The sequence below is a fragment of the Gopherus flavomarginatus genome, chromosome 2 (genome assembly GCF_025201925.1).
Source record: "Gopherus flavomarginatus isolate rGopFla2 chromosome 2, rGopFla2.mat.asm, whole genome shotgun sequence".
NCBI lineage: Eukaryota > Metazoa > Chordata > Testudines > Testudinidae > Gopherus > Gopherus flavomarginatus.
The window spans coordinates 13,473,136-13,491,188 of record NC_066618.1 but is presented as its reverse complement, the minus strand read 5'-3'; the positions used below and the strand labels follow the sequence as shown (position 1 = coordinate 13,491,188).

Genomic DNA, 18,053 nt, shown 5'->3' with positions numbered 1-18,053 from the left:
AATGTATCTGGACAGTGTCTAGCACAATGGGGCCCCAACGCAAAATAATACAAGTACCACACAACACCACAGAAGCCAGATGTAGCGCGGAGCTGAGTGAGAAAGCAGCCGGTAAGATGCCATCTTACAAGGCAGTATGGGAACTAGTTTGTTCTAGCTAGCTTCCACAGCACAGGTTTATGGTCTGATGAGACAAACATCATGTTCCTCATCGAAGAGGCCTAGATGAATATGCCCAGCTCCCTTTCCCCGCAAGGCCTCTATGCCTCCTCTTTATATCACTGCTGTACAAGTTCTAGTTAACTCTTTCTCTTCCTAACGGATTGTGATATTTACACCCCTATCATATAATATCTTAGTGGGGATATTACAAGGGCCCATCAATAAAACCGGAAGGCGTATCTCAGCAAGGCCAACAAAATAAATTTGCAGTGTACAGGCCATGGCACTTCAACACTAGGAGCCAAACAAAGCCAGGCAGTTTGGAAAGATTTCAAACAGGCAATGACAGGAATCTACGTTACGTTTTACTTTTTAAACATAAGTAACAATTCTAATCATTTTCGAACTTCCTGGAAAAAACTAAGCAGGGAAGAGAAGATATGAAATTTCAGCGGGACTGGTTTCTTCTTGGGACTATGGGGATGAATGTTTGAAAACAAAGGTTTACACCATAGGAAGCCAACTGCTTACTCTGTTTCATAATAGGGTGCAATAATGAAGTAGGGCAACAATTTTGCATTTTTAGCCCAGTAGCTATATGCTGCAAGATGCTGATGGAACAAAATTTATCTACCAACAGACTGCTGGGGTGGGATGCTTTTAAAGACTGATCACTTATATAGATCTATCCAGTCATTCACTTGACTGGTCACTAATCTTTGGCACAGTTATACTAATTACAGAGGACGTCTGCGGTTCAACACCAGGTTAGAGTAAGAGTTTCAAGTACTTATCTTGGAATTCTCTTGGTAGCTTGCCACGATTGGTGGCCTCCTTGCATCCACACATTGCAACAAGATCTTTAACATGGGGAACCTTCCTGTTGTAACAGTCAAACAGAAGCAACTGCTAACAAGGAGGGGCTTGGAAGAACCCATGCTATTAGGGTTTAAGAGGATGAGTTGCATGATTAGAGTTAGCTAGTGATAGATTACAAGATAAAGAGACTCGTAGCATCTCACTTCTGCAAAAAGATTTCAGTGTACTCTTGATTTCTCCTAAAATTTGAAGCAAAGTTCTCACAAATTCCTGAATCAGATCCTCTACTGTGGAGGATTCCTGACAATATTTTAAGACAGAAGGAGAAAAAAAAGTTTGGCTCTTTATAACCCAGTACACCGTGCTAGATCCCAGTTCTGCAGAGGTGAAAACCCAGTGCAACCTCTCAATTCTTCAAATCCCACCACCACTAGGGTATGTCTACCTGCGGCATAGCTGTGGCTGGCCTCGATCTACTGACTCAGGCTCACAGGGTTTGGGCTGGGAGGCTTTAAACTTGCAGAGTAGACATTCACGCTCAGGCTGGAGCCTGGGGTCTGAGCACCCAGGACAGAGAAGGTCTCTATATCCAAGCTCCAGCCTGAGACCAAACGTCTACACTGCAACTTTTAGCCCTACAACCCAAGTCAGCTGACAAGGGCTCTGAGACTCACTGCTGCAGGGTTTTTGTTGCAGCGTAGATACACATTAATACGTTTTCACTTGGAGAGTCAGGGTATGGGCTTCTAAAGTTCAGTTATGTGCATGTATTCTGTTATCCATGACAGTCCCATATTCCAGCTTTCCGATACGCAACGTCAGACCCAACTTTCAAAACAAAATGGCACCTAAAGCATGGCCATGGACAATTTATTCTTTATTGATTAAAAATTAGAGATACATGCAATAAAATACAAAGTCAAAGAAAAAAGGCGGAATATTTTACATCTGTCATTATAATCTACAACCAAGTTGTGGAGAGGATCCTGTTTCATTAATGTAGCATTATCCTTAGAGTATCAACTAAATTAAAAAATACCACCTGGTCCAAGGTTCAGACCAGAAGTACCAAAAACCAAATCCATTAATGAAATATTAAAAAAAATATTTTTTATGAACAGCATTGGCACTTAGAAACAAAATTATCTAGCACTGTAGTATCCCAAGCAAAATTTTTAATGACTACCAAAAATGTCTAGAGAGCTAATCTCAAATACACTCTAGTTACTTTTTATTTTTTATTTTTAATTTAAAAAACACACAGAAGCCTCAATGTCAGTGCAAACTCACTGTCTCTGCTAGTTCTGAATTAGGGAGGGCCAGGGATTTTTAATAAATAGATACTACATGGTTTCATTTGAGCAGTTTGAGTCTGACATTTCTCAGCACCAGTGCGGAAATGAACAGTGAGGTATGCATGGCATGCAGGCAGAAGAGAAGTAATACTGTACCAAAGCTATTTGGTCTCCCTTAATTTTTAAATATTAGACAGAATATGAAGTATCACCCACTGGCCTTCATGAATGTGCAGATCACAACCAGCTCTTCCAAAGCCAATAAGAACTTTAGAGGATAAGCCATGAGCGTGCTTTGCGTCACACAACACCAAAAGGTGCCAAAACTTTTCATACACTTTTAAAATGAGAACTAACTGCCCCATTATATTAAAAATTGTCATGTGCTTTATATTCCTTTATTCGCTCTTATACTCAGCACTTCAACGCTGCTCAGACTCTCATCCCCTTCTCCCATTCCCTCCCTGTGCACTTGTTTAATGATGGGATTGTGCATAACTGGCAGTCCCAGTAGGAAGATATTAAACTACAGGCTAAAGAAACAACTGCAGTATAAAACCATGCAAAATTTAGGAAGCTTCCATAGCTGCTCATAGAGAAAAATATATAAATATATATTGTTCATTACAAGACTTAGAAATAAAAAAGTCCTAATTGAACCCAGTTGTCCCATTTTAACACTCCTTTCTGAATGGTATGCAACTGATATAAACAGAACGTATTTCCATTTTTCTGTGTTAAATTACAGGCTTACAATTTAATTGTATAAAACATTTCAAAGCCAATAGAAGATACAAAGGCGAACTGTGAAACAGTAGGAAAAAAATCAACACCATTTATTATTCACATATTGCATTACAAGTGTCTTCTTTAAACTAAAAGTATAATTTATATTATTTATGTAGAAATTCAAACTAAACACCACATACTAACGAAACCTAAATGTGAGTTACATGGTTTCAGTGACCTCTTGATCAAACTTCGACACTTGGGTCGAGAAGACATCTGAAAACCCAAGCAGTTAGTGCAGGATGGACACAAGGTCCAGAGCTTACTTGCCTAGTATACATCTACTGGCAATCCTTTTATTGCTGTAAAACAGAACAGGGATTGTTCCACATGTACCTGTTTGCAAAGCACATAAGGAAGGACTCTCAGCAGGGCAGAGGGATTGGTTTTAAAGAATAATTCAATGTGCAGGCTTTCGAAGTGCCAAGCAGCATGGATTTCCTCTCCTTTGTACAAATGAGTATTACTAATCTACCTGAAAGGTCAGTTTCTGGAAAGCCTCCCAGTTCTACTTTAAGAATGGATTACATCTGAGGACTACTTTAAGCAATAACCTGATCATGGTAAATTAAAAGGTTCTGTCCCAATGCCACACTTAGCACTAATGTGGAATGAAAGGAGGGGAAGGCTATTAGCAGTTTACCAAAGGGACAGATGAATAAATGGCTGGTACCCAAGATCTCAGTTTAAAGGAATCTCTCAGAAATGTGATGAAAGAAAATTTTCAGCTATCCTACGGGTAAGACTTGGCTCACTTTCTGAGATGCCAGCATTCAAATCCGTTCAGTTTTAAAAGCACAGCCAAAGATAAGCAAGATTCCCCAGCACGTCAGCTGACCAATCAGCACCTCCATTTCAGATGCAAGGTTCAAAGCAGATTCAAGAGCAAAAAACAAAAGCAAAAAAAAGGCCTTTTAAACTTGTGCAAAAACAGCAAGTGAAAGAAATGAAACCACATGTAAGCAAACATTTAGGCTGGATGATTAGAGTAGTGGAACCCCTGTTTCGTACTCAGTAGTTCTTTTTTGTTTTTTTAAAGTAAGGCAATAATAAAATGACCATGCAGGCAATGAAGTGTTGGATCTGCACATGTGAGATGAAGGAGATATAAAAACACGAGAGAGTTGTTTACAAAAGCAGTAAACGGAATCAGTAATTTCAGGACGCTGAATAGGTTTGTGATCCTATTTCAGAAAAAAAAATTAAAGCTCCTAGAATGGGGGCTATAGTTCAATTCTTTGGCAGTAGTGGTTTTTGTTTTTTTTTCAGGCCAACAGAAGCATGAGAAATATGCACATACAGGTTTTCAGTAAGGAAACCTCTCCTGGGATTGCAGTTTAGCTGATGCTGAGCTGTGCAAATCCTATAAGTTTGCCATCATCAGGAATATCTGAGCCTTCCACACCAGATGCCTGGGAACACAATAGGAAAGAAAAATTCAATAGCACTACGTTATGCATTATTTATAGCTTGACCTGAGTGAGTTTAGTTCAGGGGAGAAGCAGGTACAGGACAATTTTGGTTCTGTTCAGCAGATGGCAGTGTCTGAAGTTTACCTATGAGCATTTTTCAGCTATGAAGAGCTGTGCTCAAAAGTTTCATCAACAATTATTCACTTTATGGCTAAGCCCACTAGCCAGGGTGAAAAATACAGGTACTCCCTATCCCAAGATAGGTCTAAATTTATAATGGAGTGTCTTCAACCCCCTACTGATAAACAATTCTGGGTTTTGCTACTTCTTTGCAGGGCTCCTCCGCCACTACCACCATGCTTCCTGGGCTCAAGGACACCCTCAACCTCCTAACTCGTCTTCAATTCGTCTTTCTTCTGCTTCCTCCCCTCTCAAAAAAAACCTCCTGTCATCTGGAGCCTCCCTTTCCTCCTCCAGAAAGGAGCCCATGGCACCTTACCTGGCCAAAATACTTCTACTCTTGCTGGGTACATGGGGTTTTCAAGTCCAGATAAAACCACTACACTATTTCAATACTCTTATTGAAAAGTTCAGGACAGTAAGTAAGGGGTTCAGGAAGCTTTTCACTAAATATGCAGTGTTTTATTTGCAAAAATGGCAACTTGCTTAACAAGGGAACAGGAATAAATACCAATTTGAAAGTGACGGATCTGTTTGCCTGGGGTTCTTCCACAATTTTCTGCAGATTAGCTGCAACTGAAATCACACACACACAAATGTTACATTAGGACACTCTTGATACAGTAAATTCCAAATTCATTAGGCACTTTTTTAAACACTGCTCAGTATGTACAAGCTTAAAACACTTTACATATACAGGTTAATGTATGAAATCTTTAGGCTCATAACTAGGCAAAATAAAAAGTTATGTTTAATCTACACCTTTAAATTGTGCAAATATTATAGCTTGGTTCTGAAAAGCAAACTCTGTTTATGCAGATGTAGTCTTAAATGCTTGACTGTGCCAGTAAATCAGGTTAGCTGCTAGCTGGAAGCATTTCTACCTTCTAAGAGGGAGGCTGGGGCGAGCCCCTTTCCAAAGCCAGTCTCTATGGAATGCTATTCGAGATGCTATAGCTGAAGAGAAGTGCTCACGCAACGCAGATTGTTGTTAGTTTTAGCAGTAACGTGCACCATTTAAGATGTATTTGTTTAGGAAATGATTGTGGGACATGGGGATCTACGGCTTGTCTATACACACACTTAGTTTGCAGCAAACTGGGGTGCATATGTACCCTGCACTAGCCTGCTGTGCACTGTCTGTGTGGACCCTGCTACAACATACTACATGTTTTGTAGTGCACTTTGATCTACTCCCGTTTCAAAATGGGACACCAGCCAAGGGCCTCCAGAACTAAAAGGAGGTGAAAGGCAAGTGTGTTCACTGCACTGCCTAGATGCTGTTTATTTTAGTTTGTATTACATTACAGTCAACAGAACCTTTTCTTCACAGTTCTCAGAAATAGGACGTGTTCTCTGAACTCTGGGGCTCAAACCCACACACTCAGGCAAAACTCCCACTGGAATTAATGTCAGTTTTGCCCAAGTATGACATACAGAATCAAGGCCTAAGTGAGCTTTCCCAGAAGAACTAAGTACCTAAAGATCTGGTCATTTTCCACATGCTATGTAATGAAAGGTGTTTATTGTAAAGCATACACATGCATACAGAGAAATACTATAGCATCACTTGTAATTACCTATTACTAAATCTCTGCCATCAACAAGCCCAGCTGAGATGAGTTCTTGAGACACACCATCAGCAGTATCTGTAGGGGTCAAATAAGTATTGTTCAGTTTACATTACAACTAGTCTGGGAGAACTTACACTATGGTCACTCAAACAACGAAGTCATAGGTACAACACTGGACAATCAAGTTTCTCACTAACCCAAATGATTTGGGAATCAGAAATTTGGCAAGGTTAAAACAAACAACTAAAACCTGCACAAATTGCACAGATTATAATTGATGATACAATAAAAGTTTACAGAGCTGGCTGAGCGAGAAAAATGACTAAATGGTCACATTAGAATGCAATTATAACAGTGTCAGTTACAATTTTGCTTCTTTTCTACCCTGAGCCAGTACTGACAGGTGGCCAGGCAAATTTAAGGCCACTAGAGACTTCTGAAAATATCCACATCTGCCTCCACCACCACCCAAAACCTAAAAGGTGGACACGATTTAAAATTAGCTACACTGTACCCCCTCAATTATCCAGAGGTCTTGTAGGGACACCCAGAACTTTCAGATTGAAGGAACTGGCCCAGCAGCCTTCAAATCCTGCATTCATCGTGTAATGTTGCACTCTATATGATTTTATGAAACATGCTGGAATATACTTCATGCAAAAGGTCTCTTGTAAGGTATCATTACAAAGCTTAAAATCTACTGAGTGTGAGCATCCTATTTATATAAATGTACCGCTTGTGTCTGAAACTAGAAATATGAACTATAACTCTGAGGTCCTATTGTAGTTATGCAAAGTGTGGGCCATTAATGGTGGTTTGGAATCTTGATGGCTCCTATCAACCAGGACAACTGACTGTGGATGGGTCTGTTTGCTTGCAGGCCTTCCTGTGAGTCAGGCTGGGAGGAATGAGGGCTTGAAGTCTTACAGTGACTTTTTTTTTTTTTGTGGGGGGGGGGCGGGGGGAGGAGGAGAGATATGTCCCATTGCCTCAGCACCAAATTTCCAAGAAGGCATGATCCAGGCAGTTTGCTCTGGATAGCTCAAACATTTAACGAGTAGAACAAGCACACTCCAGTGGACCACGCATCTCAGTCTGAACTTCTGCTTGGATCTCCACACATTCATTTCAATTTTTTGCCAAGAAAAAAAATGAAACAGAAAACCCACCACAAAGACAACCCCCCACCCCCACTTCAATACATTTAATTTCCACAACTACTCACCTCTCCCTGGGGTAAATTCAAACCGAATATCATTTAGTTCTTTCTTTGAATTCCTGTGGTAAGAATACATAGTATTAATAAATTAAAATGAAACAGCAGATGTTGTACAGAGTGTATTTCAGACTGTTTGGGGATTCCAGTGTTCTGGTTGAAGGGGAGTCATTCAAAAATCAGTTTTAAAAAAGATAACTGGGTTTTAATTTTTAAATACCAGCTACTCTATCCAACAGGGATGCACAGACAGTCCCTGGATTTGTGCCTGGGAGGAAAGCTCTCAGTGGAGGGCCATATATTTAGGAATGTGCTTCCCCCCATTGGTTTGATAGAGCCCGTGTTTGTTGATACTCGGGATATATAAGGCCCCTCTATCCAGGAACTTATGAGCATGCTCTCCCCCGACACACACACACACACAAAGACATTCCAGTATCTGAGCACCATGCAAACATTAATAGATTCATCCTTGAAGCATCCTTGTGGGGTAGGAGAAGTATCCCCATTTTGCCAATGGAGAACTGAGCCAGAGAGATTAACTAACTTGCCTAGGAAGTCTGTGGCAGACCCAAATCTTAGCAACTCAGTCCAGTGCCTTAAACCATAAGATCATCCTTCTCCCAGCTTTCAATGAAGGGACTCTTCAGGAGACACGTGAGAGTTGAATGTTCTTTAATGGAACTGCTGATGTTGCCAATTTAGATTGTATTTATAACTGGTTTTCTCTTTCTTGTACCTAACTACAGAAGGGTACTGTACACAGTGGTAAACTGTTCTAAATAAGCTGATATCCTTATACAATGAACTTTAGGAAGCGCCCCCCCGCACCCCCAAGTTAGTTAAACACGGTTGTGCTTACGAAAGCACGACGGAAGGCCATTCAGTACAACGCCAGGTCTTTTGTGCAGACCGCTGGCTGCTACTCCATGAGACACTCCCAGCATGCCAACACAGAATCCCATTATAGCTGAGCAAGCCCACAAGAGAACAGGTACCATATGTGATTTTTGTTGTTTTAAACAACTTAATATCCCTGAACGTCCATGGGGAAAACAGGGATAATTCATTCTTGCTTAGTACACAGACTTTGGTATGCTTTAAACCAAGACTGATACCTTTCAGGATATAGAATTTGCAAAGCTACAAAGAGGAGTCTGAATAAAAGAATTTGGGACTCCTGGATTTCCTCATGCCCTCCAGGTCCATGGCCAAACATTGCCAGGTTTTGGTCCCAGTTAGGGGCATGGGATGGAAACTAAACTGGAGTACATGTACGGTCACCATCCCTTCAATGCAACAAGGGAGAAGACATGACAATCTAAGAAATTAACAACACTTCTAGAATACTCTACAAACAGTCGCCCTCACAGCAACCCTTCGAAGTAGGGATAACTTCACCTACCTCTCTTACAGATGGGGAAAACTGGTTATATAATTTACTCAAGGAAACAATGTTTCAGTGACAAATCCAGGATTACAATTCCAGAGCTCCCTAGTTTAACAGCCTGGGCCCCACCCACTGCACCTTCCTTTCCAATAGTTCCACAGTAGCACACTTACCTTAACCTTAGCACAAGGCTGATGGGGACTTTTATATCCTCCTGAACTGGTGCTGCAGCAGGGGCAGGGACGGGGGCTGGTGGTGCCTAAAATGGGATTGGATTATTTTAAAATGAACTAGCACCAACCCCTCTTCCCCCCAGTCTTAAAAGCACAAAACACAGATTACAACAATTGAGTATAAATACTGAATACCATACAACTATCAAATACTACATAATGTGTGGGCATATAACCACTCATTGGAATACAGAGAGCACAATGAAAACCCAAATGAGGGGAATATTAGTGTACACTTGAACTATACTACATAGCAATATTTAGAACGACAATCCCGTCTGGAATTGTCTCCAGAGAAAATAAATGGTGGAACAGGTATTTGCCTTTTAGAGAACTGGAAACTGGCCAGAGGCTTCAGAAGAGGTTCAGCACATTTATCAAATAATTTTTCAGGCAAAATTGATTTGTCTGGAATCTAAGATATTTGATAGATAAAATATTTGATAAATCATGATAGATTTTCTATCCCCTACTTCAAGATATCCTACATGGCTTTTTGAAGATAGATGCTTTTGAAAAATTTGTCCTGTAAGTTTTTTATGAGCCTTAAGCCCAATTGACTTTCAGTGGGATTTAGGCGATTTATAACATTTTAGCCACAATCCATAAAACCATAAATCAGTGGATTTATAGATTAGTAGGGACATTCTTTACCTCGATGTACATTCCTGAACATATGGTTGTTTCACAGATTCCCTAACTAAATGGATTTTAAAAAGTTCGAAAAGTGGTTTATCTGCCCATTTTCACTGCTGAATTATGGCTGATTATTTCTGCTTGTAGTCAGATATTTGTTTCATGCTCTTCAGTAGTACATTTCCAGATCTTTATATTGCTGGTGATAGATTTTAGTAAAGGGATATATTGTTTAATCAAAATCTGGCACGGGGGTGGGGGGAGAATTGATTGCTCTTTCATTGTCTAAATCTTGGTCTGCATTTCAGATGCTGCACAAGAAATTTTAGCTTGAAGCAATAGGACAGGACAGTATACTAGGCTGACAAAGCATGGAAACTCTACCCAAGACCCATTTTTTATCTGAATCACACTCTTTTGTGAGAGTGATTCAGATAAACAGCTTGACTGAGGAACGAGGTATTTCACTCTGATACTAATTTCACTACCTTTTCTAAAAAAATCTGGCTTGGGCAAAGTTTTTTGGCCTGAGGGCCGCATCGGGTTTCGGAAATTGTATGGCGGGCCGGTTATGGGGAGGCTGTGCCTCCCAAAACAACAGGCATGGCCCGGCTGCCATCCCCTATCCCCGTCCCCTGCTTCTTGCTCCCTGATTGCCCCCCCCCGGGACCCCTACCTCATCCATCCCCCTTGCTCCCTGTCCCCTGACCGCCCCAGAACACTCGCCCCTGTCTGCCCCCCATCACCCCATCCCTCATTCCTGACTGCTTCCCATCCCCCACAGGACCCCTGCCACATCCAACCACCCCTTCTCCCTGTCCCCTGACTGCCCCCGCACCGCCCCATCCAACCCCTCCCTCCCTCCTGACTGTCCTCCAGGACCCCTGCCCCCATTCAATCCCCCTGTCTCCTGCCCTCTGACCGCCCTGACCCCTATCCACACCCCCACCCCGAACTCCCCTGCCCTCTATCCACCCCCTCACGCCCTTACAGCGTTGCCTGGAGCACCAGTGGCTGGTGGCGCTAGAGCTGTGCTGCCCGGGGCACCAGGCTGGAACCATTCACGCTACCACGCAGCACAAAGCACCAGGTCAGGCTGGGCTCTGCAGCTGCACTGCCCCAGGAGCTCGCAGCCCCACCGCCCAGAGCGTTGTGGTGGGGTGAGCTGAAGCTGCGAGGGAGAGGAAACAGCAGGAGGGGGAGGCCAGGGCGAGTCTCCTGGGGCAGGAGCTCAAGAGGGTCCCAGGGGCCGGATGTGGCCCGCAGGCCATAGTTTGCCCATCTCTGGTCTAATTGCTGGCCCTATTTAAAAAAAAGCATCAAAGATTCTGAGCTATGATTTAATGCAGCAAAGTGACTGTCTACTCCAAACTGTACCATTTCTCTTTAAGACTAGTATGTTGTCAGTAATGGCTATCTTTAAAATGGAAATAGGAATTAAGTGCAATGAGTTTATATATAATTCTACTACCGAAAAAAAGTTTCTAGGAAAAAAATGAAGACCAGTGTTACTTTTACTAGTAGCATTGCCAAAACTCTTCCCTATGTGGCTGTTAGCGAGATCATGTTAGTTTTATCCTTTCTAATATTAAATGCTTCTCCCCAACTGCAAATATGAACATTAGTTTTTTATTTAAAAGTACCATCATTCAGGAGTCAGGCAAATTTAGCAGCACAGTAAGCTAGACAAACTGTAAGACATATTCCAAATATCTCTGGATTAGTTTATTTTGGCAATTTCCACCCCCCACTGCCCTTCAGCCCAAGACATCAGAATTCACTTTTTCCCTCCTGGTTAGGCTCTCCTAGCTGGGCTTTGCACTAAAACAATACAGAAAGGAATTAAGTTCTGTGCTACTTAGCATGGTTTTAGGTTTCCTCACACACATCAATTCTCTTCTGCACCAAACGGGAGCCTGTCAAAAAACAGCCTCAAACTCAGGGAAATCTGGTTTCTCTATTAGCCTTTTGTTAATATGAAGGCTTTTTCAATGCATGTGTCCTGCATCTCCTTTCAGAGCCTGGAGGACCTCCTGCTTCCACCTCCAGTTTCCTCCTACTCCCCCTTATAGACATACCCTTGAGGCTCTGAGGCTGCTGAGAGGTCTGGCCAGCACCTGCTTGACAGCCCTGTCAATGTTACTCCTTAATCACCTTAAGAAGCCGCTGATCTAACCAAAGTGGCGTGCGCAAGACCATCCATTGGGGGCTGTGGCCAGAGGAGCACCGTGGGGGCAAACAGGGCGGCACAATCAGAGGAGCGCCACGGGAGAGGGAAAAAGGGGGGGGAGGAGGGGAAGAGATGGCCGGAGGAGCTCCGCCCTAAGATTGGCCAGAGTGCTGCCCCAGGCACGTGCTTCCTACGCTCTTGCCTGGAGCCGGCCCTGTGAGGTATCCTGAGGGAAGAGAGAGAGTTCCATAGCACGGAGGGATTGACAGTGGAGCCCTCACTCGTTTGTTCGCTTTCAGCGTATTGCAACGTATTACAGTTTGTGTGTGCCTGGTTAAGTGGATTTATGGATCATATCATCTCGTCTGAACTAAACTAACCCTCACAAAATGGACAAGTGGCTTAAAAAGATTCCTGCAAAGAAACCGCAGATTGAAGATAATACTAATAATACGAGGACAAGCAAACAACAAGAAAATGGCGGAGCTGACAGTTATCCTACTCCTAGTACGAGCTCTTCATCAGCCACATTTTGGGGTAAAAACAATGAGGATCTAATCAGATCTGACAAGGAGTCAGCCAAAAAAATTTGAAATTATCAAGAAGACTATTTGAAATACGGATTTACATCCACTATCGTTAACGATGAACCTCGCCCTAAGTATATTGTGCCTTGAGATATTAGCTAATGATAGTATGAAGCCATCACGATTAGCAAGACATTTAAAAACTAAGCAACCAAAACATGAAGACAAACCTCTACAATTTTTTCAGCCATGTTTAAAGTCATGCGATACTCAGTCCAGTACTTTTTAGTGAAATTTTCTACTTAATGATAAATGTTAAGAAGCCTCTTCTGAGGTTTTTTTTACTTAATAGTGAAAGACAAAAAGCCACATACCATTGGGGAAACACTTCTTCCTGACGCAGTAAAAATGGATGAAATAATACATGGAAAACAATATGGCGACAAACTAAAATGCATTCCTTTGTCAGCAAATACTGTTGGAAGACGCATAGAAAACATTGCTGAAGACTCAAAGGACAAGTATTAGAACAAATTACGCAGGGTGGGAGGTTTGCTATACAGTTGGATGAAAGTACAGATGTTTTTAATATGTCTCAGCTTACGGTATTTGCTAGATTCTGTTTCAATAATGAAATACATGAAGAACTACTTTTTTGTGAGCCACTAAAGGAAAGACGTACCAGAGAAGATGTATTGTCAACAGTAAATGACTTCTTTAATAAAAACAATGTTTTATGGAAAAACCTGTGTAAGTGTAACCACTGATGGAGCAGCTGCTTTGACTGGAATAAAGAAAGGATTCCAGGGTAAGGTTACAGAGATAGCACCACATGTGAAATTCGTTCACTGCATCATTCATAGGCAAGCTATTGCTGCAAAGAAGTTGGAGCCAGAAGTGCACAAAGTGCTACTGGATGTCATCAATGTGATTAATTTTATAAAAACAAGACCTTTACATAGTAGAAGCTTTTCAATACTTTGTAACGAGATGGGGAGTGACCATGAAAATCTTTTGTACCACACACAGGTTCACTGGTTATCTCGTGGCAAAGTGCTTACAAGAGTTGTAGAACTTAAAGATGAGTTATGCATTTTTCTTTTACAAATATAGACAAGTGTTCCAAATTTGCTGACCTTTTCTGTGATGACAAGTGGTTGTCAGTAGTATGCTATCCAGCAGATATTTTTGAAAAAATAAACACACTTAATCTGTCCCTTCAAGGTAAAGGTGACGTTTTAACAATGAGTGAGAAAGTAACTGCTTTTCGAAAGAAACTCGTGCTACAGAGAAAGCATTTTGAAAATGGATGTTTGGAAATGTTTCCATCGTTATGTGATGTTTGTTGCTGAAAACGATGTAAGTGTGTCACCTATAAAAGCTCTCATATCTGCACACTTAAACTGGGAAAGAGAATTTTCTAACTTGTTTAAAAATCTTCCAAATGAAGAGTTCCAGTGGGTTTTGAACCCATTTGTTAAAAATATAAAAATGCAACACCTTCTGATTTGTTTGCAAACACAACTGACTGACATCAAGGAAGATGGAAATTTATGAGCAGAATTTCAACGAAAACCTTTGCATAATTGGTGGATGGGACTGAAAAATGAGTATCATGATTTAGTAAGCGCAGCCAACAATAAACTTCTTCCATTTGGATCTACGTATCTTTCTGAGGCATCTTTTTCAGCTATGACAGCCATTAAAACCAAGGTGCAAAATAAACTGAACTTAGAACCAGATCTTCGAATCACTGTATCACAAAGTGTTAAACCAAGATTTTCAAAAATAATGAAGCATATTCAATCACATTGCTCTCACTAAAAAATATTAATTTTTTTTAGAGAACAAAAAGTTAATAGCTAATAAATTATTTTAAAAATATTTTCTCATCCTTTTTTAATTTCTATTTTTTGTGTATGTTTTAAAATGTACATAATATATTAGTACAGTAGTACATATATATAATTTATACATAAATAAATATACATATACTGGAGGCGTGTGCTCAAAAAATTTTTACTGATGGGGTGCACGATCAAAAAAGTTTGGAGACCACTGATCTAACCAATGCACTCCCCGTACAGCACTAAAAGCCACTACTAGTTCAGAGAAAAGAAAACCAGAGAGCAAGCAGATCTCTGCAGCATTCTGCAAAGCTAAGCACCTCAAAGCCACCAGGGCCTGCCTACTCCTCTTACTGAACTGGACAATTCATCACGCTAGTACAACTTATCGTAAGCAGCTTTCCTGGCTTAAGTAAATTCTAGCGAGACTGATACTTTAAGGAGGGTCTACTACAAAACCAAACATGTGTATAAAGGGTTTCTAGCCTCACCTGCCCTGCTGCTGGAGCTGCTGCAGGAGCCTGAGTAGGTGGAGGGACAGCAATTTGAGCAGGCTGCGCAGGTGCTTGTCCTGCTGGCTGAGGTAGTTGAGCAGGAGTCTGTGCTGGAACATGGAGTAAATGACCTGTCGGTTCAGCTGGTGGGAACAGCTACAAGAACAAGACGTTTTAATGAGAAAAGGAATGTCATTAAAAGTAGGTGGTTGTGCATGATGTGCATTTTGACCCCACTTGCCAAAGCACAACTGACAAGTTTACTGCCAGTTACATTTCCATCCCCTCAAACCACTAAGTCAGACCCAAGTGTGTGTCAAGGGGCTTCAACTTCTCCTTGCTCTGGAAGATGATTCTTCCTCTCCCTCATTATCTCCTGAAATGCTTGTCCTCTCTATTACTACGGACAAGAAACCTGTATGGCAGAAGGACTGAATGCTACATAGTAATACAAACTGAGCTCTTCCCTGGAAGATACAATCATATGCTGTAGTCTCCCTTCTCTTGGAACATGAGCATTATTGACATGTCTCATTTGCCAAGTCATCGGGTCAACCTCCCACACTGCTTTATTAAAACTAGCTTGTGATTCCTTTCAGAGGGGATACACACACAACACAGCAAAGAATTAAATCTTTGTAGATAATTATCTGTTTCCAGAGAAATAGGATTCCAGGTATTAAGATGTCAAAACAGTTCCGCACTCAATTTTGAGGTAACGCAAACAGAGTGCAGGCTCTTCAAAGCATGTAAGAGCAGCATGATTGAGACTGGAGGTATAGATTTAATGCTCTAGTTCCTGGCTGAAAAAGTATGGAAAAGCAAGAACCTAGGGGAGAAGGATGGGTGAAATGTGAGTTATTGCAATTATAAATCTTCTGACTTCATTTTGAGATGGCTCCAGGGAATCTCTCTATAATTGATCAAGTTCTCAGTTGCAAGCTGAAGTTAGAACAGGTAGGCTAAACCTCATCAGAATTCTACAAAACATGCCAGTTTAACACCCCGTGTGTGTCGGGAAGGAAATAAGTAATATCTATGCAGCAAATCAGCAATCAGCCATATGCTAATATCTAAGATACACGAATAACATTCCTGAGTAAGATTTACAGACTGCAAAGAGTTCTGAAGCAAGATTTTTAACTGTCATTAAATTCTGGCTCCACTGCCAACTGTGAAGGACTACTGAAGGCCTAGCTCAGAGGCTTAGCTGTAGGCTGAGAATGACTCAGACCAGGTCCTGTAAAATGGGCACTTTGAGTATGTCCACATTGCAATTAAAAACACGTGGCCGGCCTGAGCCAGATGGCTTAAGCTTGCAGGGTTCAGGCTAATGGGCTGTTTAATCCTCAGGCCCAAATGTCTACACGGCAGCTGAACAGCCTCTTAGCCCAAGCCCACATCAGTTGGCACAGGCCAGCTGTGGGTTTTGAATTACAAGTAGACAAACCCTTTGACTAAGTTGTTTGGAGGGAAAGGATGTGAAGAATTTGACAGACTTTGAAATAGCGGATTCAACCTCAAAGCTGGAGAGCAGTAACAATCTCCAGGATTTTATCTGACAAGGAAATCAGAGAAGATCCCCACAAGGGTGTGAACATAGCACCTAACTCAATTCCTATATGAGCCTCTGTCATGATAAACTAAGTTGAAAACAACATTCTCTATAAAGCAGTGGTTCTCAAACTGTGGGTCAGGACCCCAAAGTGGGTCACAATCCCATCTTAATGGGGTCACCAGAGACAGCGCCCAAGCCTGAACCCAAGCCCAACTGCTTAGGATCGAAGCCTGAGGGCTTCAGCCCTGGGTGGTGGGGCTCAGGTTACACGTTCAGGGCAGTAGGGTCTGGGCTTTCCCCTCCATCCCACCCAGGGTCGTGCGGCTCAGGCTTTGGTCCCCCCTCCTTGGGTTGTGAAGTAATTTTTGTCATCAGAAGGGAGTCGCGGTGCAATGACGTTTGAGAACCCCTGCTATAAAGGTTTGTTAAGGTTAGTGCTAAGAGTCTCTCTCTAGCTAGTCAATGATTCACCTTCTAGGGAAAGAACTAGCTTCTAAGCCTGGGGATACTATTTTTAGAGGCCAATAAGAACATGTTCCTTGTGATATTGGCAATGATTGGGAGTTGTCAGATTCAAAGAGCAACAACTTCCAAAAGGTCCAACTTACCTCAGAATTCTGTAAAGATTCTTTCACTCTGGGAGACTGAAAAACGAAAAAAAGATCAGTTGTTACTATAAGCTGTAACAAAACTAAACCTTATTGACTAGCCATGTACTGTCTCAACCATGTTAATATTCACTAAATGCACATACATGGGTCTGGTCTTACTTTTATCTACATATTAAAATGCACAATAGCAATCAAACCAGATAATTTCTCAGCAGCCTAGCCATGCTCTATCCCCCAGAAATGCATTGTCATGGCTTGGCTTATTACTTACAGTTTAGATTTATATACAGTAGCATATAATAAGAAATGCCGGAGTTCTTTACTGGCAGAGAAATCTAATATTAATGAGGACTACATTGATCAGATTTGGATTTCATTAGCAAGCCAAGCCAATAAAGTCCGTTTTAAAGCCACTCCCAACTTTTAAAGAGGATAACATAACAGTCAGAAAAGCAATTAGAACATTGAAGGTGTCATAAGCATTCAATACATTAGAAAGTTGAAGTCACAAGCAATATACACAACAATGAAAAACAATTCCTAAGAACGACGAAGTATTTTTTCCTTTCTACAGCTGAAACAATGAACAAATAGTCTTATTTACAATATTTCCTTTTCCTATTAGTTTTAATTTCTGTTATGGTTATGCCTAGGTCCCTCAAAGGCCCCATTGTGCTAGGCATTTTAGAAACAACTAACAAGAGGCAGTTCCTTAGACTCTAGGTGTCAGAAAACAAGTGGAAGAGACAGAGTAAAAGGAAATTATTCAACATTTAAATAGATTTGGGGCTTGGCTACACTGGAGAGTTGCAGCGCTGGTGAGCGGGTTACAGCGCTGCAACTCAGGATGTGGCCACACTTGCAAAGCACAGCCAGCGCTGCAACTCCCTGGTTGCAGCGCTGGCTGTACTCCTGGTCTGCCTTGGGTGTAGTGATTCCAGCGCTGGTGATGCAGTGCTGGTCAGCAAGTGTGGACACCAATAGTGCTTTTATTGGCCTCCGGGGTATAAGGAGGTATCCCAGCATACCTTTTCAGCCACTCTGGTAATCATTTCACACTCCACTGCCCTGGGCTCAGCTGACCCCCGCCCCCTCCACACCTGTTTGCTCAGCCAGGTGTGGAGTGCAATCAATCAATCA

The 18,053-nt window shown here is 41.6% G+C and overlaps 1 protein-coding gene across 4 annotated transcripts in view; it reads right to left on the bottom strand.

Annotated features, from left to right (window-relative positions):
- Positions 1 to 1,841: 1,841 nt before the first annotated feature.
- OXSR1 (oxidative stress responsive kinase 1) overlaps positions 1,842 to 18,053 on the bottom strand; it is a 140,912-nt gene continuing 124,700 nt past the window's right edge. For all 4 annotated transcript variants that reach the window (XM_050941529.1, XM_050941531.1, XM_050941530.1 and 1 more), the window contains 7 exons: positions 16,911 to 16,946; positions 14,742 to 14,900; positions 9,011 to 9,096; positions 7,457 to 7,509; positions 6,238 to 6,306; positions 5,169 to 5,233; positions 1,842 to 4,477 (listed from right to left, as the gene is read on the bottom strand). In XM_050941529.1, the coding sequence (XP_050797486.1) occupies positions 4,403 to 4,477; positions 5,169 to 5,233; positions 6,238 to 6,306; positions 7,457 to 7,509; positions 9,011 to 9,096; positions 14,742 to 14,900; positions 16,911 to 16,946 (543 nt within the window). In that variant the 3' untranslated portion in view covers positions 1,842 to 4,402. The remainder of the gene's footprint in view (positions 4,478 to 5,168; positions 5,234 to 6,237; positions 6,307 to 7,456; positions 7,510 to 9,010; positions 9,097 to 14,741; positions 14,901 to 16,910; positions 16,947 to 18,053) is intronic.